Consider the following 26,913-nt stretch of genomic DNA (forward strand, 5'->3'; position numbering starts at 1 on the left):
TAAATACATAGAGCACTTTTAAACAAATGTTATTGAAAGGAAAATAATTAAACCATTATAATAAATAGAGTTAAAATGACCTTTTTAAATAAAAGTTAAAAGTTTTTTGAGAGGGATTGTTGGTGATTGTAAGAGTTTTGGCCAGATTGGGAAGCTATACATGAACGAAGGAAAATTAAGACCTATTTAAAAAAGATTTAAGCCCTGCAACACAATATTTCGGCAAATTTAAAACTTTTTAAGGGCTAAAAGTTTATGTTTGGGATTTAAGACATTTTAAGACTTTTTAAGACAGAGGAAACCCTGATTATTATTATTATTATTATTATTATTATTATTATTATTATTATACAATAGGGGCCTATTAGTAAACACCAATTAATTCAACAATGAGCAGTGAGTAACACATTTGTTGCATGTATGTATGAAATCGTTTAAAAAATTACAACTGCTCACTAATCTATTAAATAACATTACCAGATACACATTTTGCCTTATTAGCATAAGTATTAACTATTATAAAGGGCAAAAACAACATCATATGCTTTCATGGAGTGGGCGGGTCTGCAAGTCTCCATCCAAAACACCTTAGCAGCACACAAAACCTCTCAGAATACCTTAACAACAAGTACTGTAATTCTCCAACAACTGGTCTGCACAGATTAACCCGAGATGAAAACCAATACCAGTAGAGAGTTATGAATGAGTTTCGAATACAAGCTATGGTACAGAATATGTCAAATACAGTATGTATGATTATTATATGAGTGCACAAACATGAACTGCTTGTCAGACAGTGTTTGCTGAAATGTGTGAGCTGTCACCTGAAGCACGAAATCATTCACAACTTGACGAATCCGTCAACAAACGATAATAAATCGAAGTCTGTCACAGAAACACGCGCTCGTCAGAGAACTCCCGCGAAATATGCAAATACGCGCTCACCTGTTTATAGATACACTTCACGTTTATTCAAACCAGCCAAAACAGTTTAAAAACACAGTTAAAACATTTACCACAACAAAAAAATATATCAGCACTGACTGAACACTGCATACCAAACATAACGTGACTTTCACAGCTGTCACGCAACTGTCTTAAGCAACAGAAGGACTCTGCTTTAAAGTTTTTGTTAATAAGAGAAAAGGAATAGAGCGTAAAATGTAGAGGTCATGTGTGAACGTCCTCTTACCTGTGCAGAATCGCTTTCACCTGTGTCAACGGTGGCCATGTTGAAGATCCCAAAGCAACTGTACACATTGACAAATATGCCTCAGTCGGTGTGCGCCAACTTCCTGCTCTGGCCATTGGCTCTGTTCCTGAAAAATATGTATGCCATCATGCAATAACTAGCTAGAAGTTTCCTGGTACATGGCGAATGCTTTCGAGAAAGTATTATGTTGGAATAACAAACGGCATTGCGTTTAAATGTTGTGTATATCTTTCCTAGTGTTGTGATGTTAGGATAGAGTCACTATTGAAGAATAGCAAATTAAAAATGTAGCCTAAATAAATGGGATAAGAACACTTCACGGGAAAAAAAAAATACATAAACAATATAAGTGGACACAATCTTTGTTTTCACAATCAAAGTTTTGAAGTCATGCAACTTCAATTTTGTCTTCGTTAATGTTGCTTTGTCAATAATAGTGGTGGGGGCTATAATTTAATATTATCTTCAAAAAACACTTTGCAGAATTGTTGTTTTGTTGTAAGTTCACTTTAGCAAATAAATAAAATGAAAGCTAATAAAAAAATTTAACTAAGAACTGAAGTAATGGCATTTGATGGGAAGTTGTTTTATATAGAACACAAGATGGCGCCATTGTTAAACATTTCAAAGGGTTTATATTTAGATTGGCTCTTTAGATTGGCATTGTGTGCGTGTGTGTGTGTGTGTGTGTGTGTGTGTGTGTGTGCGTGCGTGCGTGCGTGCGTGCGTGCGTGTGTGCATATCAGCTTTTTTGGAACATTGTAAAACCGAACAGTCAACTTTATCGAATGAAATGAGTGAAAGTTAATTCTACTCATAATGTGTTAATTAAATACCTTATTACATCAACTTAAATTGAGTAAGTTCACAGTACTCATATAAATGTTTTTTTTTTTACTTAAATGGTTTGTAGCAATCGGTTTCCTCAAACAGTTTGAGTTGGGTTTATTATTGGGTTTTAAAGTACTCGGTTGGTTTGAGTTCACTTCATTTATTGTGTTTTACTGTGCTTCGTTTACTGAAATGGATTCAATTCACAGCACTCATTAGGATTAGTTTTTGAACTTAAATGGTTTGTTGCAATCGATTTCATCAAATGGTTTGAGTTACCTTATTAGGTTTTACAGTGTAATGTTACTGTAGCTTGTGTGATACAAGCTACAGTCATTTACATATATTTTTTAAAATTACATCTAATTTATTAATTTAACCTATTTAAGTGTTCAGTGTTTTGAGGGATATTTAGTCTCTGACCTTCATTATCATTTGATTAGTTATTTCAGAAGTTACTGTAGGTCAGACTATACAAACTAGGCATCTAATTCTACTGTATTTTAGGCTATATGTTGATACCAATACCAATTTTCCTAAAAGTGTCATGTGAACACCTCGGTGCACTAGATCTGCCAGTTTCAGACTGTTGTATGATTTTTTTTTCTTGCATTAACCATTAGGGGTGATTAAATGTATGTTTATATTATCCGTTATTTTAATCATTAACGTTATTATTTAAAATATAAAACTATTTCTGGGCAACACGGTGGTGCAGTGGGTAGCACAATCGCCTCGCAGTAAGGTCGCTGGTTCGAGCAACGGCTGGGTCAAATGGCGTTTCTGTGTGGAGTTTGCATGTTCTCCCCATGTTCGCGTGTGTTTCCTCTGGTTGCTCCAGTTTCCCCCACAAGTCCAAAGATATGTGGTATAGGTGAATTGGTTATGCTAAAATTGTCTGTAGTGTGAATAAGTGTGTATGGATGTTTCCCTGTGATGGGTTGCAGCTGGAAGGGCATCCGCTGCGTAAAACATATGCTAGATAAGTTGGCAGTTCATTCCGCTGTGGCGACCCCAGATTATTAAAGGGACTTAGCCGAAAATTTAAATAAATGAATGAATAAAACTATTTCTCACTATTAAGGGGCTGACAAACCAGCTGAACGTTGTTCAGGGGGAGTCAAGCTTTAATTGGGGGGTCAATCCGCTCCAAACCCCCCTGCAATTCGCACCCTGATGGTAACTACTATAAAAATAATTATTATTATTTTATAATTTACTGTACCCAGGTTTTAGGCTTTTATTACTATTATTATTATTTTTTTTACATATTTTTAAATTAAAACCCTTTTTATACACATAGTTTGCCACTCTTTATGTTTTTACCCGTTTCTCACAACAATATACAACAATTTGTAATAAAATAAAAATAAAATGAACTTTAACATGATCACTTTTTATTTTCTTGGTAAGTATATAAGTGTGTTTAATTGTATAAAAATATGTTACAATGAGTAATGATGGAATTTTTTTCACCCATAACTTCACATTTTATTCTTTTAATAAAAAGATATTTGAAACATTAGAATCTGTACTTTACATTCTATGTAAATAAAAACACTCTCATAAATTAAATTTGATGTGAACACCAAAACATTACCTCATTTACGATTTAATTTAATTCAGTTCATCTTTATATCTATAGCACTTTTACAATGTAGATTGTCAAAGCAGCTTAACATAGAAGTTATAGTAAATTGAAACTGTGTCAGTCCATATTAATATATATGTTTCTCAGGGAAACAGAACTAATATTTGTAGTTAATATTATTTTATTATTAATAGTTTTATTTTGTAAACTACTAATGACATTTCTTTACAATTTAAAATAAAAAGGTTTTAATGTATAGCATTTATTATATTGCATATAACAACAAAAAGGTAACAAGCTTTCAGAGATATTAATTTTTTAAGACAACATGCCAATATTTTTCAAGGGTTTCAATCAGTATCAATAATAATAATAATAATAGGTGGTTCATTCCGCTGTTGCGACCTCTGAAATAGAGACTAAGCTGAAGGAAAATGAATGAAGGAATAATAATAATAATAATAACCCTGATTTCCATTTATTCATTCATTCATTCATTTTCTTTTCAGTTCAGTCCCTTTATTAATCAGGGGTCGCCACGGAATGAACCGCCAGCTTATCCAGCATATGTTTTATGCAGCAGATGCCCTTCCAGCTGCAACCCATAAATAGGAAACATCCATACACACTCATTCACACACATACACTATGGACAATTTAGCTTACCCAATTCACCTATACCACGTATATGACCTTCTTGCTGTGAGGCGAACGCGCTACCCACTGCACCACCGTGCAGTCCCCCCCCCCCCCCCCCCACTACTAATCACAACAAATGAAATATTTGTTATTTTGACCGCTACAAAACTCTAAATAACAATACTTTTGTTTTAAATTTAGAGGATTTTTTACCACCTTTTAGACCTTTAGAGAATAAAAATATATATTAACAAATATGAAAACTAAATTATATTATAAAAAATATTATAACAAAACATATATAAACAAATCTTAACATTTTCATTAAACCCTTACCAAAATAAATGAAAAAAATCCAGAGAAACTGAGAATTTCCAAGTGGTCTCTTCATTTTTCTTTTTCTCTTTGTGATAATGTTGAAAATGCTCAATTTGTAACAATAATTTGTCCAACGGTAAATAACCAGTGGAGTAAAAACTGTAACAAATATCTCATTAGTCAGACACAGTATTAATGTGTTTGCGTTTGCATACTGACGCTTGTAAGACAACAGTCAACATGCTAACACAACTTAACCTTTCAGTAAATAGAAGTAAAAATGTTTGGTCAGTGCAGAGTAAACACACAGAGCTCTGAGTCACTGCTGTAATGATGTTTGTTCTACAGGCCATTTGTCTTTAAAATACCAGGAGCGTGTTACAGCAGAGTAAGACGTTCAGGGCAGCTATTACAAGTGTTACACTTCAGAGAAAAATTCCCCATGTGTGCACCATCACCATAATCGCCCTGACTCTCAGAAAAATGCCAGACATTCTCACTCTCAGCTACCCTGAATAATGTTTTTGATTGATGAAGTTTTACTTACATGTAATGTTAATATCAGACTTTAATCAGGTATATGATCCATTTATGTTACCTTTACTTTCAACACAGTTCCCACTCTTTTAGATTCAAGCAAATCACTAATAATTTTAAATGAAGCATCTTTTTTAATTCCCAACACAACATAAAAAATTATCTGGAAATTAGTAGTTTTCTGTATTTTACGATTCATGTTTTTATTTTTCTCCATTTATTTATGCTTTGAATTGCATTATGGGATCTTGATCTTTCTTCTAACAACTTTTAACCTTGAAAAGTTTGAAAAAGTGACTTTTATTAACATTTTTAATAGTTTAAAGTGATATTTTGTCTGGGTTGGTGTTGTACGGTATATTACTGTACAAAAACCTTGTAATAAGCTGCCAGTACATGTTCAGTCATTTTACACACTTATTTTTTTTATATTATTTCTAATACATTAGATTATTTAAAATGACTAAAATGTCAATAAAAGTCACTTTGTTAAACTGTAGAGTTGAATTTTTAACATCAATCAAGTACTCAAAATGCAATTCACAACCTTTTAAATAAAATTAAATGTTAAATTTTAAATTAATGAATCACAAAACACGGAAACTGTTAATTAACAGATATGTTTTACAGTGCAGGAAATTCCTTCTTGTACTTAATGTTTCACTTACATTTAATATTTACATTAAAAGGGTCAAATAATAATGATGATGTTTTGTATGTGTCATTTTCAAAAATGTAGACCGTTTTAAACAGTCATATTCAAAGAACTTTAATAATTTCTTTGAATTCAATGGTATTATTTAAATGTGATTCCTGAAATATTGAAAAAACGTGGATTATTTGTCAGAGTTGTTGTGCAAGATTTAAATTTAACTTCTCGTTCATTTTTTTCGTTCAGTTTTTGAAAGCAGCACAGCACACTTGAGGAAATAACATATAAATATAACAAATAAGCTTGAATTCATATGTCTGAAATTCAAGTATTTTCAAGCATGTCCCTCAGACTGGATGTATACAGTTTTTTTTATTTTTTTACATTAGTTTATTGATGGTTTTTAGAATTTTTTTTTTTTTTTTTTACATTTTCTACCATCTACCTCCATGAAAAAAAATTTAATATAGATTTTTTAAATTAAAACCCAATTGTGTGTATATATATATATAAATCATTTTTGTTTTATAGTGAGCCGACTCTTCTCCTGTTGATTAGCATTATTTCTTTTGGGTTGTGCAACTTAATTTACATATTTTCTGCAAAGTATATTGTGTACTGTAAACTCGCTGATTTTTTTTGTCACATCCATAACACATGTTTATTTTCTGATTTTAAAATATAAAAAATGTTTACAGATTGATCTTTTTCTGCTCTTATAACTCTGTGGTTAGTTGTTTTGGAATATATAAACAGTTGTTTCAATATAATGTTAAAATATACTTTCTATCAATTCATGTTTTGAGTTTTGACTGCAAATGTCACATCCATAACGCTGGAATTGCTCATATATAGTTGAAGTCACAATTAGGACACCCACACAAACATGGGGAGAACATGTAAACTCAAAACAGAAATGCCAACAGCCAGGGCTCGAACCTCTTTGCCAGGCTGCCCCTATATAACTCCCTAACTTGTATTATTTTACATGTATTCTCATAACTATAAGGCCAGATGGAATCTGCGGACGATTTTTGCCATTTCTGCGGAGAATTTTGGTAAAAATCTGCGGATTTCTGCTGAATTATTTTGGGAGTATAATAACCTTAATATGTGAAATAAAAAGTAATACTTTTTAAACTTTTATTTAATGTTTAAAATGCAAATTCAACTAGATCCACTATATGTGGTAAACAAAGCAATTAATTTTAATAAATTTTAAAACTGAATATATATATATATATATATATATATATATATATATATATATATATATATATATATATATATATATATATATATATATACACACAATTACTCAAGTAAATAAGCAGACTTAATGATGGGCTAAAAATCTGTGGAAATCGGCGGAATTCTGCGCACGCAGATTTCGTGTGGGCCTACCTATAACTAGACAATGAGCTAGAACATGAACTAAACCTCTATATCATATTCATCTTTTTTCATAATGTTTCAATTAATTGTGATTCGTCAATTTATCAAATTAATTCATAACATGAAATACCTTTATTGACCACCAGGGGTCTGCAGAGACCCAAATGAAAAAAGCCTAACTACTATTGTAAACAGAAGACGTAAGAGAAATATTACAAATATCAACAGTACATCCACACTATTTCCAACAATGTACCTTCGAGACGATTCTCACACACAAAAAACGTCATCACAGTAAAAACTAAGTTGTCCATATAGTGTCAATATAAATATCTAAGTATAATATATTATACCTTAACTGCTCTTTACTCTAATTAGCATTCATTAATGAACAAACAAACATCATGAATTGCGCTTGTCTTACCGTCGTTTAAATCTGAAGAGACGCCATATAAAGGCTGTGTTTGGACACGTGTCTCCGGTTGACCACTGTTTTGGGTCAAGGAATTACTGTATATCCAGATGGGACCGAATGGAGTGTGGATGCAGGATAAATGTGGGCAAGTTTGTAAACGTGGCTACTCGCACATGAGCCTTATGTAACGCGTCTCTGGACAGATTTTGCAGGGCCACCATCAAATACTGTTTGGCTTTTGCCATCTGCTTAGCGCTATGAGATTGATGAGTGCAGGTTTAAAGCTGCTTTCAGAGTGTGATGGACAAGACAGTGTGTCTGTTACTTATGCTATAGGATCTTAATGATGCTTTAAATTGAGATTGATGCCGTAAAAGTCAGGAATGGGCCTTCATAAGACGCTTTGATGCTGACAATATGTTAAAATGAAGGAATGCATTAAATGAGATATTCTGGGTGCATATTTCTATGAACATATTTATTCAGAGAAAATAATGATCATAAACATGTGGTTATAACATCAGTCTTGGGATTAAAATAATAAAATATAATAAATATATAATAAAATGATTTCTCTTGAAATTAAATACAATTTTAATTCATTAATTCATTTTCTTTTAGGCTTAGTCCCTCTATTAATCTCGGGTCACCACAGCGGAATGAACTGCCAACTTATCCAGCATATGTTTTATGCAGCGGATGCCCTTCCATCTGCAACCTACAGTATCCTTGGGAAACATCCATTTACTAAATTATTACTAAATTATTATTAACTCATTCACACACTTACACTACGGACAATTTAGCTTACCCAATTCACCTGTACCGCATGTCTTTGGACTTGTGGGGTGAAACCGGAGCACCCGGAGGAAACACAAATAAACTCCACACAGAAAAGCCAACTGATTCAGCCGAAGTTCGAACCAGCGACCTTCTTGCTGTGAGGCAAACGTGCTACCCATTGCACCACTGTGCAGCCCAAATTTAAATTAAATTAAATTCACAATATTTTATTTTATTTAAATGAGAATATCAATTTTATTCATTCCTTCCTTCATTTTCCTTCCTTTTCCTTTTCCTTCTTTCAGAGGTCGCCACAGCGGAATGAACCGCCATAAATTTTATTTAAAATATTTATATATATAATGGTGAGAATGTCTAGAATGAACGAATCTCAAATGGTGATGCTGGTATAAAAGCATTTAGTAATAACTTATTATACTAAGAAGGGCGGTTATAATTACATTTAAAGTGAAATTAAACTATGAAATAAATAAAATTAAATAAAATTTATTTAATTAGTGTAATGTAAAATATAATATAATCCTGAGAATGTCTAGAATAAATAAATGAATAAAACAAAACAATATTTTTTTTCATCCCAAAATGGAGACGCTGGTATAACATCAATTAAACTCATTATACTAAGTGGGTGTATTATACTTTTTTTAACCAAGCTAAAATAAAATAAAGGGCAGCACGGTGGCGCAGTGGGTAGCACAGTTCCCTTACAGCAAGAAGGTCGCTGGTTCGAGCCCCGGTTCGGTCAGTTAGTGTTTCTGTGTGGAGTTTCTGCCAGTGTTTGTGTGGGTTTCCCCCAGGTGCTCTGGTTTCCCCCACGTAGTGACCATTTCTGACCGTAGTGTATGTGTGTGAATGGGTGTGTATTGGTGTTTCCCTGTTGTGGGTTGCAGCTGGAAGGGCATCCACTGCATAAAACATATGCTGGATAAGTTGGCAGTTCATTCCGCTGTGGCGATCCCAAACTAATAAAGGGACTAAGCTGAATAGAAAATGAATGATTTAACTAAATAATTACATTTTTGTTTCCAACTTAGAAACAACTAAAATAGATAAAAATATAAGTCAATTAAAATAAAATAAATAATAAAAGATAAATAAGCAAAAATAAAATGCTAATCAAACATGATTTTTCTCCAATTATATTTGTATTGTATTATTTATATATTATATTAAATTAAATAATAATTCATATTTTTTTCTTTTATTATTATTATTATTATTATTACTGTGTGTGGATGTGTGGGTGCCTGCGTGTGTGTCTATAAATAAGTGTAAATGAGTAGTAAACAATAAAATTTTCATTTGCCATAAACTAAAATAGATAAAAAATATAAGTAAATTAAAATAAAATGAATAATAAAAAATAAATAAGTGAAAATAAAATGCTAATCAAACATGATTTTTCTCCAATTATATTTGTATTGTATTATTTATATATTATATTAAATTAAATAATAATTTAGATATTTTTCTTTTATTATTATTATTATTATTTATTTATTTATTTATTTCATTTATTTTTTTATTACTGTGTGTGAATGTGTGGGTGCCTGCGTGTGTGTCTATAAATAAGTGTAAATGAGTAGTAAACCATAAAATTTTGATTTGCCATAAACTAAAATAGATAAAAATAAATAAAGTAAATAAAGTAAAATAAGTAAATTAAAATAAAATAAATAATAAAAATAAATATAAAAGAAAATAAAATGCTAATCAAACATTATATTTTTATATTATTCATTTAAAATATAATAAAATAAAATAATAATAAAAGACAACGTCTAAAAATAAGTGTGAATACAATGCTAAACAAATATAATGGTTTTTCCCCAATATTATATTTTTAATAAATAAATATGTATTTTATTTTTTATTAAATGTATTATATTTTATTCAAATAATATTAAGTTATAATGTATGAATTATTTATAAGTATAAATAATGTGAATCATTGCAATAAAAATAATGTCTTTTTCCAGCAATGTGGCATCACATCTCAAATCATCCAGGCCATAAATGAAATACAAATGCTATATAGACCATTTCAACGTGGTCATATCATTGGCACATGAACATTTCCTGTCTGTTATCCAACTATTTTATAAATGTAACGAGGTAATTCAATCATAACCTAATGTTAAAAAAAGCCATCATGACATTATTTATGAATATGTGGCACTCTTTGGATTCTCAGAAGCTATATAAATAAAAAATGTAAAATAGAAAATACGTTAGAACCATTGTTTTTGTTTACATATACTATATTTCACATTGCATATAATATCAACTTCTTGACAAGCAGGCAGACTATAAGACATCCCAGGACTGAAGCTCGAATAATCCTGTATACAGGCTTGTGGTGCCACTCAACTTCACCTTCATTCATTTACAGCCTCCAGCACAAACCAAGGGATCAGACTCTGAGTGGTTATAAATACATCTACATCACACACACTTCATGCATGATTCAAAAACATCCTCAGGGCCCTCCAGTCTGGCTCCAGCGTCCTGATTTCATTCATAATTTGAGCAGCGTCTCTCCTAGCAGAGTCAAAAAAGACTGAGCGAATTGCTAGAATTGGGACAGTCTGTTCTTTTACATGGCATTCGATATTTTGATGTGCACCGAGGCTGTTATGAAACACAACTAATCGCTCAGTCGGGTTTTTCGCTCATCTTGCATTCGCAGAAGATAATATCGGAAATGAGTCGATGGTAATCTACTTATTTGGATTAAAAAGATGTCAACCGCAGAGACGCCAGTCATTTAGCATCTAATCGGTGTGTTGTTTGACTGCAATAAAGTCATAATAAATGTCATGAGATGAGAATATTTACAGATGTTGTTTGGATTTAGATTGGATGTGTTCATTCTTGTATAGTTAAGTTATCTTGGTGTGTTTGGGATGGACTTTAATAAAAGATACTGATAGGGTTTGGTTTATTTTTAATACTATACAAAAAAAAAAAAAAACACAAATAGAAAATAAGAGGGTAAAAGACATTGTTTTATATAGATTTTATATTGATCATATGTATTTTTAAGCTGTCAAATGGTCATGGGACAATAGGTTATACTTTTGGTGTACAAATTAAATTCAGATGCTATACAAAAATAGTCAAGGGGAGTAAAATAAAATAGAATAAAATAAATAAATGAAATAGAATAAAAGAATTCATTAAAAAATTATAAAATTCAATTAAACAAAGGGGAAATAAAACAAAATAAATATAAGATGGAATAAAATACAAGTCAACAAATGTGTGTAAGTCAGAATTTGAATATAAATTAATTATATTTTTCCATCCCAACACTGAAATTCAGATGTGTCAGATGCTACACAAAAATAGTCAAGGGGGAGTAAAATAAAATAAAATTAAATTAAACAAAATTAAATTAAATTAAATTAAATTAAATTAAATTAAATTAAATTAAATTAAGGGGAAATAAAATAAATATAAGAGGGAATAAAATAAGTGAACAAATGTGTGTAAATCAGAGTTTGAATATAAATCAATCATATTTTTTTCTCAACACTGACACTCAGATGTGTCAGATGCTACACAAACATAGTAAAGGGGGAGTAAATAAAAAATTAAATTAAATTAAAATAAAATAAAATAAATATAAGAGAGAATAAAATAAAAGACAACAAATGTGTGTAAATCAGAGTTTGAATATAAATCAATCATATTTTTTTCTCAACACTGACACTCAGATGTGTCAGATGCTACACAAACATAGTAAAGGGGGAGTAAATAAAAAATTAAATTAAATTAAAATAAAATAAAATAAATATAAGAGAGAATAAAATAAAAGACAACAAATGTGTGTAAATCAGAGTTTGAATATAAATCAATCATATTTTTTTCTCAACACTGACATTCAGATGTGTCAGATGCTACACAAACATAGTCAAGGGGGAGTAAATAAAATAAAATAAAATAAAATAAAATATAATAAAATAAAAATTAAACAAATATAAGAGGGAATAAAATAAAAGACAACAAATGTGTGTAAGTCAGAGTTTGAATTAATCATATTTTTCCATCTCAACACTGAAATTCAGATGTGTCAGATGCAACACAAAAAGGCAATAATTATTTATAATTATTTAAAATTAAATAATTATAAATAAAATATAACAATTGAGATAAAATTTTAAAAAAATAAGTGAGAATGTCTATTAATAATGGTAAATGAGAATTTAAATCTGAATCTGTAAAATACATTAATCCTTTTTTTTGCTGCCTTATTATATAGAATTAGTCTAAGAGTGCATTTTATTATTTTAAAATAAAATAAAATAATGTCAATAAATGAGTTGAAATCAAAAGTTTAATATAAATTATTTCTATTTTTCCAATCTTAACACTGAAATTCAGTTACTACACAAAAACAGGCAAGGGGGAAGTAAAATAAAATAAAAGAAAATTATTTTAAATAAATGAGAATGTCTTTTAGAAATAGTAAATGAGGATTTGAATTTAAATGTAAAATAATTTTCATAACTTTTTGCCTCCTATTTATGTAGAATTAATCTAAGGGTGCATTCACACATGGTTTGGTTCATAGAATTGATTGAAATTGTATTTAACCAAAACAAAAGCTTCTCATAAAAAAGAAAAAAGTCAATAAATAAGTGTAAATCTGAGTTTTAATACAAATTGATGATATTTTTCATACCAAAAACTTTAACCTGAATTTTGCTTTTGTTGTGGTTAAATACATTTTCAAAGAATTCTTTGAACCAAATGCACTCTTAGACTAATTCTATATAAACAGGCAGCAAAAAAGATGAATGCATTTCATCTAATTAAATTTTTTCCCATTTGCCTGTTTTTGTGTAGATGCTAATATGGTTTCAATATTTAACTATCGAAATTGGCAAAGAATATTTTTTGTGAAATTATATTATTACGGAGAAAGTCTGAAAAGTCTGTGAATATAAAACCAACTGTACCTCGATACCAATATGGATCTTATAGCTATACCATTAGAGAGGGTGTCGCCTTACTGACCGGATTTGTACCTTTATTTTTCTGAAAGTGTAGTTACATTTGAGCACATTTAAGGTGTCTTACTTTAAACGAACGATTCTGGTCTCTTTTTTACAGGTAGTTTACACTTTTGTACTTTTTAACTACTAATATGAACACTTCATGTACTGTATACCTTTAAGGCACCAATATGGACCCTTTAGCTGCCATTAGAAGTAATGCCACTACATTAACAGCTATTGTAACATTATTAGTAAAAGTGTAGTTACATTTGACCACATTTAAATAAAAGCTGCCAATGGAGTGGTATCTTTCTTTTACAGGAAGGCTACTTTTTTAGCTACTAACATGAACACTTCAAGTATCTACGTACTTTATAAGGCACCAATATAGACCCTTCAGCTGCCATTCGAAAAGGTGCCACCTCACTACATCTTTGTACCTTTATTTTTTTCTGAAAGTGTAGCTACATCTGACAACATTTAAGGTGTCTCTTTAAATGAATGCTTGGGTAGGCTACACTTACTTTTTAGCTACTAATATGAACACTTCATGTACTGTATCTACCTTTAAGGCACCAATATGAACCCTTTAGCTGCCAATCGAAGATGTGCCGCCACATTGACAGCTTTTTTACCATTATTTCTGAAAAAGACATTTGACCACATTTAAATAAAAGCTGTCACTGGAGTGGTATCTCTCTTTTACAAGTAATTTACACTTTTGTACGTTTTAGTCAATAATATAAACACTCCATGTACAGTAACTACCTTTAGGGCATCAATATGGACCATTTAGCTTCCATTCGAAAAGGTACCACCTCATTGACAGCTTTGTACCTTTATTTTTCTGAAAGTGTAGTTACATTTGAACACATTTAAGGTGTCTCTTAGTCTAAACAAACGTTTCTGGTATATTTTTCCAGGTAGGCTCAGAGTGCGAACTACAGGGGGTTTGGGGGTATCTAACTCTGCTAATTAATGCTTGATCCCCACGGTAGAACATTAAAATAAGATGTATTAGGTCAGCTCTGTGATAGTTAAGAAATAGATTGTTCTGATCTGTATCTTATAGAATATTACTAATTAAATTAATAGATAATGTAAATATACATTTGAACACCCCTATAATGGTTCATACTATTATGAATGCATGTTTGTGCCAAAAATATTGATTTAGCGGTTTGAAACCAGCAAATCTAGAGCACCGACAGACAGTATAAGTGTTCACAAAGCATTTTCTTGTAAAATAGGGGTTTGTACTGTAGGTGTCCGTAAAACTAGATGCTTAGTTTGTGTTTTTTATATAGACTTGCTCGCACATGGAAGTGAAACAGTAAAATAAAAAGTATGGCCAGTCTTTCATGGTCATCCATTAATAGGTACAGGAATGCAAACCAGTCTCCATTTATTAAACATCACAAATGTCATTGAGAAACACTCAATAACCCTCAAAACACTGAAAACGAAAGTTTGATTTATAAATTAGATGTAATTGAATTAAAGCAATACATTGGTTCACTGAGACATAATTCCGAACGTAAACAAAAAACTTAATCCCTGATCATCAATGTATAATTCGCACCCTGGGTAGGATACATTTTTGTACTTTTTTAACTACTAATATGAAAACTTCATGTACCGTATCGACGTATAAGGCACCTATATGTGCCCTTTAGCTGCCATTAGAAGATGTGCCGCTCATTGACAGCTTTGTTTCTGAAAGTGTAGTTGAGCAATTCCAGCGTTATGGATGTGATATTTGCTGTTAAAACTCAATAAATAAATTCACATAGAAAGTATATGTTAACATATTGAAACATCTGTTTATATTTTCCAAAACAACTTACCAGAGAGTTATGGGAGCAGAAAAATATCAATTTGTAAACATTTTGTATATTTTAAATGAGGGAAATAAAGATGCGTTATGGATATGACAAAAAAGTCTGTGAGTTTACAGTATACAACATACTTTGTAGAAATTCTGGGAATTAAACTGCACAACGCAAAAGAAATAATGCTAATTAACAGGATAAGAGTCGGTTCTCTACAGAAAAAAACATGATTGTTTTTATTTTATTTGACATTTTTGCATTTATGAGGGAAAAGCTTCGTTATGGATGTGACATCACTCCGTTATGGATGTGATAGATGTGAAATTGCCACTTGTGTGACTTAGGTAATTCAAATATAATAGTTTGAAAACAGTGACAGAGACATTTTTCAGTATTTTTAAAGTACTGTAAAACATTTGCTTGCACAAAAAACGTGGAAACGGTTTCTCTATTTTGGTGAATTTTTTTATCATGGCATGGTTGACATTTTCATGGAATTGCTCAGCTACATTTGACCACATTTAAATAAAAGCTGTCTCTCTATTTTACAGGTAGTTTACACTTCTGTACTTTTTCGTTACTATTATGAACACTTCATGTACTGTACGCACTAATAGGATTGAGGTAAAGTTGGTTTTATATTCACACATTTGTTCACTGACAACTTGTGACATGCATGCTTCGTATATTCTTTACCATATTCTTTGAATATTGGGTCTAAAATCACATGTATGACTTGAAAACAACATTTGGACTATTTGGCTGTAAACAATGTTGTACTTTGAGAGTCCTTGCTGCTAATAAGATTTCACTATTTAGAATTTGCAAAGAATATTTTTGTGAAATTATACTGTTAAGAAGAAAGTCCAAATGTGTGAACATAAAACTAACTTTACCTCGATACCAATATGGACCCTTCACCTATACCGTTCGAAAAGGTGCCACCTCATTGACCACATTTGTACCTTTATTTTTTCTGAAAGTGTAGTTACATTTAAGCACATTTGAAGTGTTTCTTACTTTAAACGCTTGTGTTTCGTTCATAAGCTTCCAAGGCGCTGTCTGACGCTCTGGCTCACAGCACATATGAGGCACCTTGTTTTCCTGAATGAAATCGTACGCGCGCGCTATTAATAGCCCCGGCTCTATGACGTCACAATGGAAGCCGCATCTGACTCGCGACAGATGATGATTCTCTCAAAGAGCCTCGCGACCGGGAAGGACACACTACTATCCCCACATATTTGTCAGTCCACACGCCTGCAAACACACAGGAATTAACTTTTTTCTCGCTCACAGAAGGGGACGTAGTGGCGGTTAGGAGATGTTTTTGCAGCATTTGCCCAGCTAGCGACGAGCGTTCGTTCTTTCATAACACCAGCAAGCTGCAGTCACTGTATACTGAACTGACTTCTGACAACAATAAACACACACCTCACAAAGACACGGTACGTATGCTGGTGTCCACCATGTGACGATGGCTTTTGTTTGCAGGGTGGTGTCCTCGTGTAATTTATCATGCACCTTGTAGGACAGTTGATCTCAACTTCTTTAAGAAAACGATGTTTTGGTTTTCATGACATGTATACGTCTATGATTATATAATAAGAGTTATATTTGTTTATTAGTCAAGTATTTATCAGAGTTACATTTTGTGGAGTAGCTTAATGTCAGGATTCCCAATGCATTAATGCTCTGGTTTAAAACGCTCCACTAGCTATAGCTTTGCAAGTTCACACCTCTTTGCCTTTTTAGTATAATTTAAAAATATGTCTAAATTAAAATGTTTTATTCCCTTTAATAATAATAATACTAATGATGATGATTTTAATGGGCTTGTAAATAATCAACCTTGTGTAATCAGTTTTGAGGGTCATATCATATGCAAGCATCTTTTTACTGTTGTTTGTGCGTGTTTACATTCTAATCTATCTATGCATTGCATAAAATATCTGATTCTGATGTACTGTTTATGCATATTTTTTGTTTTCTATTTCATTTATACTCTTTTTATAAAAAAAAAAAAAACTCTTATTCTGTTTTTTTAATCTGAAATTTAAAGTTAGAAGTGCTGCAAACCTTGGCACCACTTTGGTTTTGCAACAGCATTTGTAGAACTGATTATGTTTTCAATTTATTTATTCGTTTACTTGCGTGTGCTTTAGGTCAGTATTGAATTGAATCCATCTCTTCTTTTGAATACAATGTCATATTTAGGCTTAAAGTTACGATGCAAGACCCTGAAAAATGCTTCTTCATCCAGAATGTTCATACTAGGCATGGGATGATAACCGTTTTCAAGGTATACCGGAGGTTTTAAAACCGTCAAAATTTTCAGTAATACCATTCCTAGGTTTTGTGTAAGATTTTTTTATTTACTTTTTTATTTTTTATTTTTGACAACAGTATCTTAAGCAGAAAAAATATCCAGAGATGCTGTTTAAAAACTGTAAAGTTCAGTGTTTTTGAAACTAACGGAGACATCAGAAGTCAAAGATTCATTTGAATTATTTAGCCTGACATGTTGTCATGTTTCAAAATATTTTAAATGTTTCTCAAAATAAAATATATTGTGTTCTGAGGGGAAAAAAGTTTTAGTTTTTCACTCACACATTTAAAAAGCACATATTTTAGAGCAGTAATCACAATACTGTGAAACCGTGATATTTTTATCCAAGGTTATCATACCGCCAGAATCTTATACCAGCCCATGCCTAGTTCATACACCACTTTATACAGTATGTAAAGACATTTGATTAAGAGATGGTATGAACAGCAGCTCCTTAATTCATACGTTTTCATACACAGATGAGCCAAAACATTATGACTGTGTGAATATGAATATCACTGATCACATCTCCTAGCAAGGATAGAGGTAAAGTTGGTTTTATATTCGCACATTTGTTCATTTAGAAGACTCTTTATTGTTTACCATGTTACTTTGAATATTCGATTGGAATCAGTATGCAAGTATGACTTCAAAACAACATTAATACTATCTAATTGACTGAACAATGTTGTACTTTGATAGTCATTGGCTGCTTATATGATTTTCCTATTTAGAATTTGCAAAGAATACTTTTCTGAAATTATGTTATTAAGGAGAATGTGTGAATATCCGAATATAAAACCAACTTTACCTCAATCTAGCAAGTGGGCATATTTTAGGTGGATAGATTAGATGATAAGCAAATCAGCTCTTATAATCATTGTGTTGGTTGGCGCAGAGGGTAGCACTGTCACCTCACAGCAAGAAGGTAACTGGTTCAAGCCCCGGCTGGGTCAGTTGGCATTTCTGTTTGGAGTTTGCATGTTCTCCTAGTGTTCGTGTGGGTTTCCTCCGGGTGCTCCGGTTTCACCGACAAGTGGGCTATAACGACCCACCTCGTAAAAATTAAATGTTACAAAATACCAACATTGGGCGGCTAAATATCAATGTTGATATAAACGGCCCTGGAAGTAAGTAAGTAAGTAATGATTGTGTTGGATGCTGGAGAAATGGGCAGGGATAAAGATCTGAGGGTCAAATTGTAACGGCAAAGCAAATGTGTTATAGTTTCTTTGAAATGGAAAGGTTCAGAAGTGGGGATGATTCTACCAAAAGTGGTCAGTCGAGGGACAAACCACAAACTGGTGACAGAATGTTGGGTGGCCAGGCTCATCTATGAACAAGCGCACCGAAGTCTATCCCATCTGGTTTGAGCCAACAGAAGTTCTATCATGGCACAAGTCCCCCAAAACATTATTGATAGCCATGGGAGGAATGTGTCAACTAGGGCTGCATATGTTGTTGCAGCATCGATATTGCAATCTGTGCATCCACAATAATGTTATGCAATGTGGAGTCACTACAGATTTTAACCATGATGGAGTGAAAGTTTATCATTTGCATGTGCTTTAAGGTCTGGGTGAGCATTTCAAGAGAGTTTAAAGCATCCCAGTACAAGAAATTTGTTTATTGAATTATTTTATGAGAATTTCTTGAAGTTTTTAAACATGCAAGTGTTATTTTACATTTGATTATTTCATTTCTGTAGCAGAATAGACTCCCCAGAACCCTAAAGCACTTTTTATTTAACTTGTATCTTTGGTCTATTGTATTTTTTTATGCTTGTAAATTAGCTTTGTATTTTTCATCCATGATTCACGCCAAAAAAAAAACCTAATCAAACTAAAATGATGAATTGTTTCCAAATAGAGCTATTCAAGTCATCTGGTGAGATTTAATTCATATTGCAATATATATTGCAGAAAAACTAAATATCACAGTGACAAGTTTTTCCATTATCGTGCAGCCCTAGCACACAATCTCCTATGTATGAGGTCATGTTGCAACAGACCAATCAGAGCACCTGTGATGACAACTGTCCACTCCTGAATGTGTCTACAACTGGCACAAAAACTGATCCATAAAGAAGTGGAAGGTTGTCAGGTCATTATTTTTAACAATTTGTGGACTGCTGTGCTACTGTATGTATACTGTGGGAAAAATTACTTGAGTAGCTACTAGGGTTGTCGCGATACCATTAATTCACATTACGATACTATACCAGCTGAAGTATCGGGATACTAAGTAGTATTTCGATACTGTAATTCATAATCTATGAAATAAAGAAAATGAACAGGAATACTATATTTTATATGTTATAATAGGCCTACTTGAATTGAATTCATAATTCCCTTATTATTGAAAATAAGTATTTGCACATCACTTCACCTAAAATGCATTAGTTGATTATTTTGTAGATAACTGACCAACAAAAAAATACATTCAAATAAAGATACAAATTATAGCGAATGATTAGGCTATATGAAGTGGTCAAAAAATGTTCAATGTTTCCTGGTGCTCTTTTTGGTTTTTCAACTATTGTTTTTTTTTTCAGTCTTATCAGGTAAGAATCCAAAACTAATTCAAAATTTCACTTTGTGAGTTGTTCTTTTAAAGAGATTGTTGCGCTTGTTGTAGCTACTAAATCATATTGACAGGAACAGAAACGAACTGAAGTGTCAGAAAACGTGCAATAGGCAACCATAAAAGGCGTAAATTCCACATAGTTTTGCAACCGTAAAGTGCTCCACAGACTATTCAAATGAAATAGTCTATTGTTGCACTAGCATGTGAGCAATTTAGTGACTTTTCCACATGCAACATTGTGTATTGTAGATAGACTGTTAATGACGATACTATCGTATGCAAACTAAAGTGGCACCGCCAGTATTTTGGAGCCATAGTATCACGATACTACTATAGTACTGGTAAATCACGCAACCCTAGTAGCTACCTACATGAAAATAGTTGCAGACCCTGTTTACCCCTTCCTAACAATCATGTTCCCATAATATAATTATGTTCCCATTATATAAATGAAATAGAAAACAAAAAATATGCATGCTAAACAGCACATCAGAATCAGATATTTTATGCAATGCATAGATAGATTAGAATGTAAACATGCACAAACAACAGTAAAAAGATGATTGATTTGGCCTCTTTCAGCAGCATAATTCACTCTGGATCACTTCACACACTGTTCAGGAATGGTTTGAAGACTATTTTGGAGAGTTTAAGTTGTTGACGGGCTGCATGATGGCACAGTGGCCTCACATCAAGAAGGTCGCTGGTTCGAGCCTCGGCTGAGTCAGTTGGCGTTTATGTCTGGAGTTTGCATGTTCTCCCCGTGTTGGCGTGGGTTTCCTCCGGGAGTCCAAAGACATGTCGTATAGGTGAATTGGGTAGGCTAAATTGTTTGTAGTGAATGTGTGTGAATGAGTGTGTATGGATGTTTCCCAGTGATGGGTTGCAGCTGGAAGGGCATCTGCTGCATAAAACATGTGCTGGATGGGTTGGTGGTTCATTCCGCTGTAGCAACCCCAGACTGATAAAGGGACTAAGTTGAAAAGAAAACGAATGAATGAATAAGTTGTTGTCCTGCCCTCCAAATGAGCATCTGTGGGAAGTTCTGGAGCAAGTTTGATCCACGGCAACTTCGCTTTGCAAACTGCAGCCCTTAAAGGATCTGCTGCTGATGTCTTGGTGCCAAAATTACAAGACACCTTCATGGGGTCTTGTAGAGTCCATGCCATGGCAGGTCAGCGCTGTTTTGGCAGCACATTGAGGATGAACAGCGTATCAGGCGGGTGGCAATGGCTCATTGGTGCATAGCTGATATGGCTGATGGTTCTGAAATTAAAATACTTTGTCTGTAATTGTATAAAGAGAAATGTTTTTTTACACTTTACCTTAAAATAGATGAAAAGGCATGATTTGAAAGTTTGAACGTGAAAGCTGGAGATGATGCTGCATTATGAATTACACTCTCTCTTCAGCTGTTTCAGTAATTGGAATGATTAAAGGCCATATCAGTAATTTAAAATTGTATAAGGTAATAATCATCCCCCCCTCAGAGTCAAGCCATAAAAAATAACATTAGATGATAACATCACTTGAATGATCTGTTTATTATTGTATGATTATATTAAATGCACTTGCCAAGTAGTTAACAGGCAATAATTAAAGGTGTCATTAAACACTCAATGTTTAGATTTTTAATTAGAAATACAAGCATCTTTGTACGTGCGTTCATGCACATTACATCTGACAAGAAAGTCATATGGGTTGAGTTTTGTCCTGCTCAGCAGGAACAAAATGTGGCTATAATATAGGGCAACTATTTTAGGAATGTGAAAACAAGAAGTCCTGTATTATATTGAGGTTTCATTGACCCATAGCAAGGTCAATGCTATCTGCAGCTTCTGTTTTAATAGATCTGAAATGAAATACCTCCGTTGGTCAGTACGTATGTGCGCTGATATGAATTCTTGTTCTCTTGTAGGGTGCTCATTATGGACTACGAAAGACCCAACGTAGAGACTATCAAATGTGTTGTAGTTGGAGATAATGCTGTTGGGAAGACTCGCCTTATTTGTGCCCGGGCCTGCAACACTACCCTGACCCAGTACCAATTGTTGGCCACACATGTACCAACCGTATGGGCCATCGACCAGTATAGAGTCTGTCAAGAGGTAAATCTTTTCTCGATTAAATTTACCCTGCTGTTATGTTAGCATTATGACTGTAGATAATGAGCACATGATTCTGAGACTTGCTTCCGTCAGGATTCATTTAAATTTCAGCTGGCGGAAGGGATACAGATTACAGGAAAAGATCAAACAGGCCTCTGGTCTTCTGTGCTTCAGGACAGGGGTGCTACTTTAACAGGTGAATTAACGCTGTGACTCCTCACAGGTCTTAGAACGTTCCAGAGATGTTGTGGATGACGTAAGCGTGTCCCTTCGGTTATGGGACACCTTTGGAGATCATCACAAAGACAGACGCTTCGCCTATGGAAGGTATGAACAGATTCTATTGGATTGTACGTACTATAATCAAATAATTCATCCAAAAATTTAAAACGTAATTATTAATTCACCATCTTGTGATTACCGATGTTTAGGACTTTCTTCTGGGAAACTCCAAAATATTCATGCTGCTCTTTAGTGTAAAATGACATTTCTTCCCTTCCAATGTACAGTTTGCTTTTCTCAAATACTTTTTTCTGGATTACATTATGCTGGCTTTTAAGGCCTGGGCAGTATGGTAAAGCTACAAGCTGGCCTTCATTACATTCACCCCTATAGACTGATTTCACGCAGCCGCCATCTTAAAAGTGGAAGTAAGGTTGCGGTGGTAAGAAACCCGGAAGTATCGCCTGGAGTCACACAGAAACGCCGTCCGCCATGGCATATTGTTGTGTACCTGGCTGTATGTCTTATCAATGAAAAGAAAGTGACACAAATTTATAATTTCATCACTTTCCGAGTGACCCGAAGGTCCGTTCTAAATGGATAGTGAAAATAAAAGGGAGATTGGAACTCATTTTTATCTAAGTTAATGGAAACTGCACTAGTTAGCTAACGTTTTCTTTCCTGAACACACTTTTTAGATGCCATTTATCAAAGTCAAGTTAATGAACTATATTATACTTGACACGTAAAAAAAACGTAAATTTCCTGCTAACGTTTAATCGCTGTTGAGCGCGTTCTTAAAGCTGATTTGCTATAGTAATTACCAGTGCTCAACAGAAAGGACTGTGATTGGCAGCGAAGGTCATTAGTTCACTGCCCTTCTCTGATGTTTACCAAGTGCAAACACAGATGAGCAATCCGCTGATGACTCGACTGATCTTCGCGGCTTTAAAGTGCTCCAGTGTCCATGTATATGCGTTTGCAATCAGTGAACTGATGACCTTCACGGCCAATCACAGTCATTTCTGTTGAGCAATGGTGAATACAATGGCAAATCAGCGGTGTTTAGGGACGTGCTCAGCTGCACTTAAATGTTAGCGGGAAATGAACGTTTTTAAAATTTTAGTACTGGGACAACACTATTACAGATGACACGAGGGTGCATTACATTACATCCGCATTACAAAGGCTGAAGCAGGGAAGTGTCCCCACAGTGTTTACCTGGTGCCATGAACCTAAGCCTTGGAGGACACTTAAGTGTATTACTCTTAAAGAGATTATGATTTTGTTTGATGTTTAATATGCTTTTAATCGTTTAAATCAAACTTAACAATGATATTAAAGTGATGTTTACACCATATCTGCACTTTGAAATCGCAGCAACAGCATGTTGTTGCAATGTTTACAGTGCTGATCCTCTTTTTCAGGGTTTCTACCCACCAAAGCCTTGCTTTCTTTTTTTTTTTTTTTAAATGGTGGCTGTGTGAAATAAGCCTAAAAACCTAACCAGCCTAATTTCCAGGGTCATGGCACCAATATAACCACTGTAGTTGGTGCTGCACCCTTACCAGGATTGGAATGGGCTTTTCTAGCATTGAAGGGCATTAAAGACTGTAGCCTCTTGCATATCCTAGAGACTAGCCTTAATTACACTCCCATCCGGGTCACGGCACCAATAAAACCCTTTGGTTCTACATGCCCGGCTTTTAGAGTGATCAGAACCAGCTTTTCTTGCATGGGGGCATGATGAAGGATGGTAAAGACCAAAACTGTGTGTCACATGAACGATCACGGCTTGCCATATTTAGATATGTACATTTGCATATTAGATTCAAGAACATCAGCAACATTTCTTATTTTCTGACTCACTTCTGATTTAGTTTTAGTATACTATATATTCTTACTTCAATTCCCTTTTGTTGAATAAAAAAGAGCAGCATGAAGGGTTGAGCTAAACGTCATTTATTGTGTTCCACAGAAGAATAGTCATGAGGGAAAATAAATGCGAGTAAATTGGTTTTTGGGTGAACAACCCCTAAATTCTTTGCATCATGGTGCATTATATTAATTTATTTATCATGCCAATAGGTGTGACCCAGATTAAACTGTGATTTTGACAATAGCATAAATATGAGGGTATGCATGAGAAAAATCCACAGTGCTCTTTGCTTAATACCTCAACAAATTACCAAGGAAAATCTCAAGTGCTTCTTCAGTTCATAAGTGGCACCAATTTACCGAACAGAAAGACAGGAAGCATCCTGCCATCAGATGCTTTCATCATTCGCTTTGACATCAGACACTGAGCTATTTGCAACTGAATGCGTGCCGAACATGACAGCTGAGCACTGTTGTGTTAACTCATGGCCATTTTGTGTCAAGCACTTGTTTAATGAGATCTTTCTTTCTATTCATCACACACTCACTGCTTTTTATGCTTTCTTTTATGGCATTTTCAGAACAGAACAAACACAGAGCAGTCCCATGTTGGTATGAATTTATAGTGGTGGTAACCATGTCAATTATGTAATGTGCGCAGATGTATTTACAAGAAACAGAATGCATGGCATGCAGCATTCATTTTCCTATTATTGTAGCTTCATTTTTGTTTAACTCTTCATAATAAGAATGCATTAAAAGAGCATATTTCTAATATTACCAACGTTGTTTTTACAAACAGATTGTAATGTATTTGTAGATGCTCCTTTATGAAATATTGGTTGATACTGATAAATGATAACTCGATATATTAGGAAGCAGATAATCGATCTATAGGGCAAATAACAATATATCTTGATACAAATTTTGAGCCGGTTTGCAGTGGACAGCTCATTTTAATTTAAAACATCTTTAGAAAACACTTTTTTCCCTGCAATTCTGATGTTCATCTCACAGTTTCCTGTATGAACTCTTCTGAATTTCAAAACTTTAAATGGTACCTAATTTATTGAATGTAATATATGGAACAAATTTTCTTAATCGCACCAATACTGATAACAAGGAGCATTTATCAACCAATACCAATACGTATGTCTAACCTATACTGTGCATCCCAAAATTTTTAGATGATAAAAACATTCAATGATATAATGAGACAACCTATGTTTAATAAACATAGGTGTATTAAACACAAAGAGTGTGTCTTAATAAGTTTCCTTGTCACTATATTTATATACAGCATTGCTTTTAAAAAATACTAATTAAAATGATTTAAAATACTTATATTTTTCATTTTGGTCAAGAATTTACATGCCAATGGTGTTTTGGAGATCTAAAAATGGTCAAAAAATTCTGATAAAAATTACACCCTATGTGCAAACTACTAAAATCTGATTTTGCAAATGTGTACTACACTACCTGACAAAAGTCTTGTTGAACTGCATCCCAATCATCACAAATACTGCAAAAGACCTATTGGAACCCGCATGAACCCAAGATTCTCAAGCTCATTGGAGTCATACACAACAATAATTATTTTTTCCACTGCACCATGACTTTTAATTCTATACTGGACATTATTTATGTTAAGTGACAAGAAATTTAAGCAAAGTCAGACCTTACTGTCCTAATTAAATAATTAAAAATCAAGGCATGATGATATTTTATTTTGGTAAAATAAGCATAATCTAGAGGCCTTTGCCTTTCATGTAAGCCACTTCTGATACCAAATGATCAACCAGAAGTCAGGAAATCAAGAAATAAAAACCAAGAAGTTTTTATTTGTTGTTTCAAAAACTTGGATAGGCGACGACATTTTTGTCAGGTAGTGCACAAATTCAATTCACAGTCTTTAACAACGAAAAAAAAAAACCAATGGTGGACAATGATCATATGTGCATGATGATTCTTTACAAAGTAGCATTCGTAGTCAAATAGTGCTCTGGCATGCATAATAAAGCATTTTATCTTAAGTTGTTTTCTTGAATCTGTAAAAAATGCTATGTTTCTCACAGTTCATTCGTGTTGTCCCAACACAAATCAATTAAGTTAACTTAACAAATTTAAGTGGATTGTACACTACCTGACAAAAGTTTTGCCACTCCTTAGTGAATGTAACCCCAAACCATGACTTTTCCTTCACCAAACTTGACTGATTTCTAAATTTTGCTTCCTAAAATTTAGTTGAATCAAATTAACATTTCTAGTCATCTCAATTATAAACATATTAAGTTAGACAAAAATTAAGTTAATATTGAATTATAATTAAATGGCCAGCTAAAACAGGGGTGTCCAAACTCGGTCTTGGAGGGTCGGTGTCCTGCAGAGTTTAGCTCCAACTTGCTTCAACACCACCTGCCAGGAAGTTTCTAGTACATAAGAACTTGATTAGCTGGTTCAGGAGTGTTTGAGTAGGCTTGGAACTAAACTCTCCAGGACACCGGCCCTCCAGGACCGAGTTTGGACACCCCTGAGCTAAAATAAGCAACAAAAATATTTG

General features: G+C 33.2%; 2 protein-coding genes across 2 annotated transcripts in view; one reads left to right on the forward strand and one right to left on the reverse strand.

The window, feature by feature from the left end:
* ank3b (ankyrin 3b) overlaps nucleotides 1-1,289 on the reverse strand; it is a 303,338-nt gene extending 302,049 nt beyond the window's left edge. The window contains exon 1 of the mRNA XM_056470181.1: nucleotides 1,193-1,289. Coding sequence (XP_056326156.1) covers nucleotides 1,193-1,231 — 39 coding nt within the window. The 5' untranslated portion in view covers nucleotides 1,232-1,289. The remainder of the gene's footprint in view (nucleotides 1-1,192) is intronic.
* Nucleotides 1,290-16,481: 15,192 nt separating this feature from the next.
* Nucleotides 16,482-26,913, forward strand: part of rhobtb1 (Rho related BTB domain containing 1) — a 42,545-nt gene continuing 32,113 nt past the window's right edge. The window contains exons 1-3 of the mRNA XM_056469815.1: nucleotides 16,482-16,678; nucleotides 22,064-22,253; nucleotides 22,477-22,580. Coding sequence (XP_056325790.1) covers nucleotides 22,074-22,253; nucleotides 22,477-22,580 — 284 coding nt within the window. The 5' untranslated portion in view covers nucleotides 16,482-16,678; nucleotides 22,064-22,073. The remainder of the gene's footprint in view (nucleotides 16,679-22,063; nucleotides 22,254-22,476; nucleotides 22,581-26,913) is intronic.

This window comes from Danio aesculapii, chromosome 12 (assembly GCF_903798145.1).
Source record: "Danio aesculapii chromosome 12, fDanAes4.1, whole genome shotgun sequence".
NCBI lineage: Eukaryota > Metazoa > Chordata > Actinopteri > Cypriniformes > Danionidae > Danio > Danio aesculapii.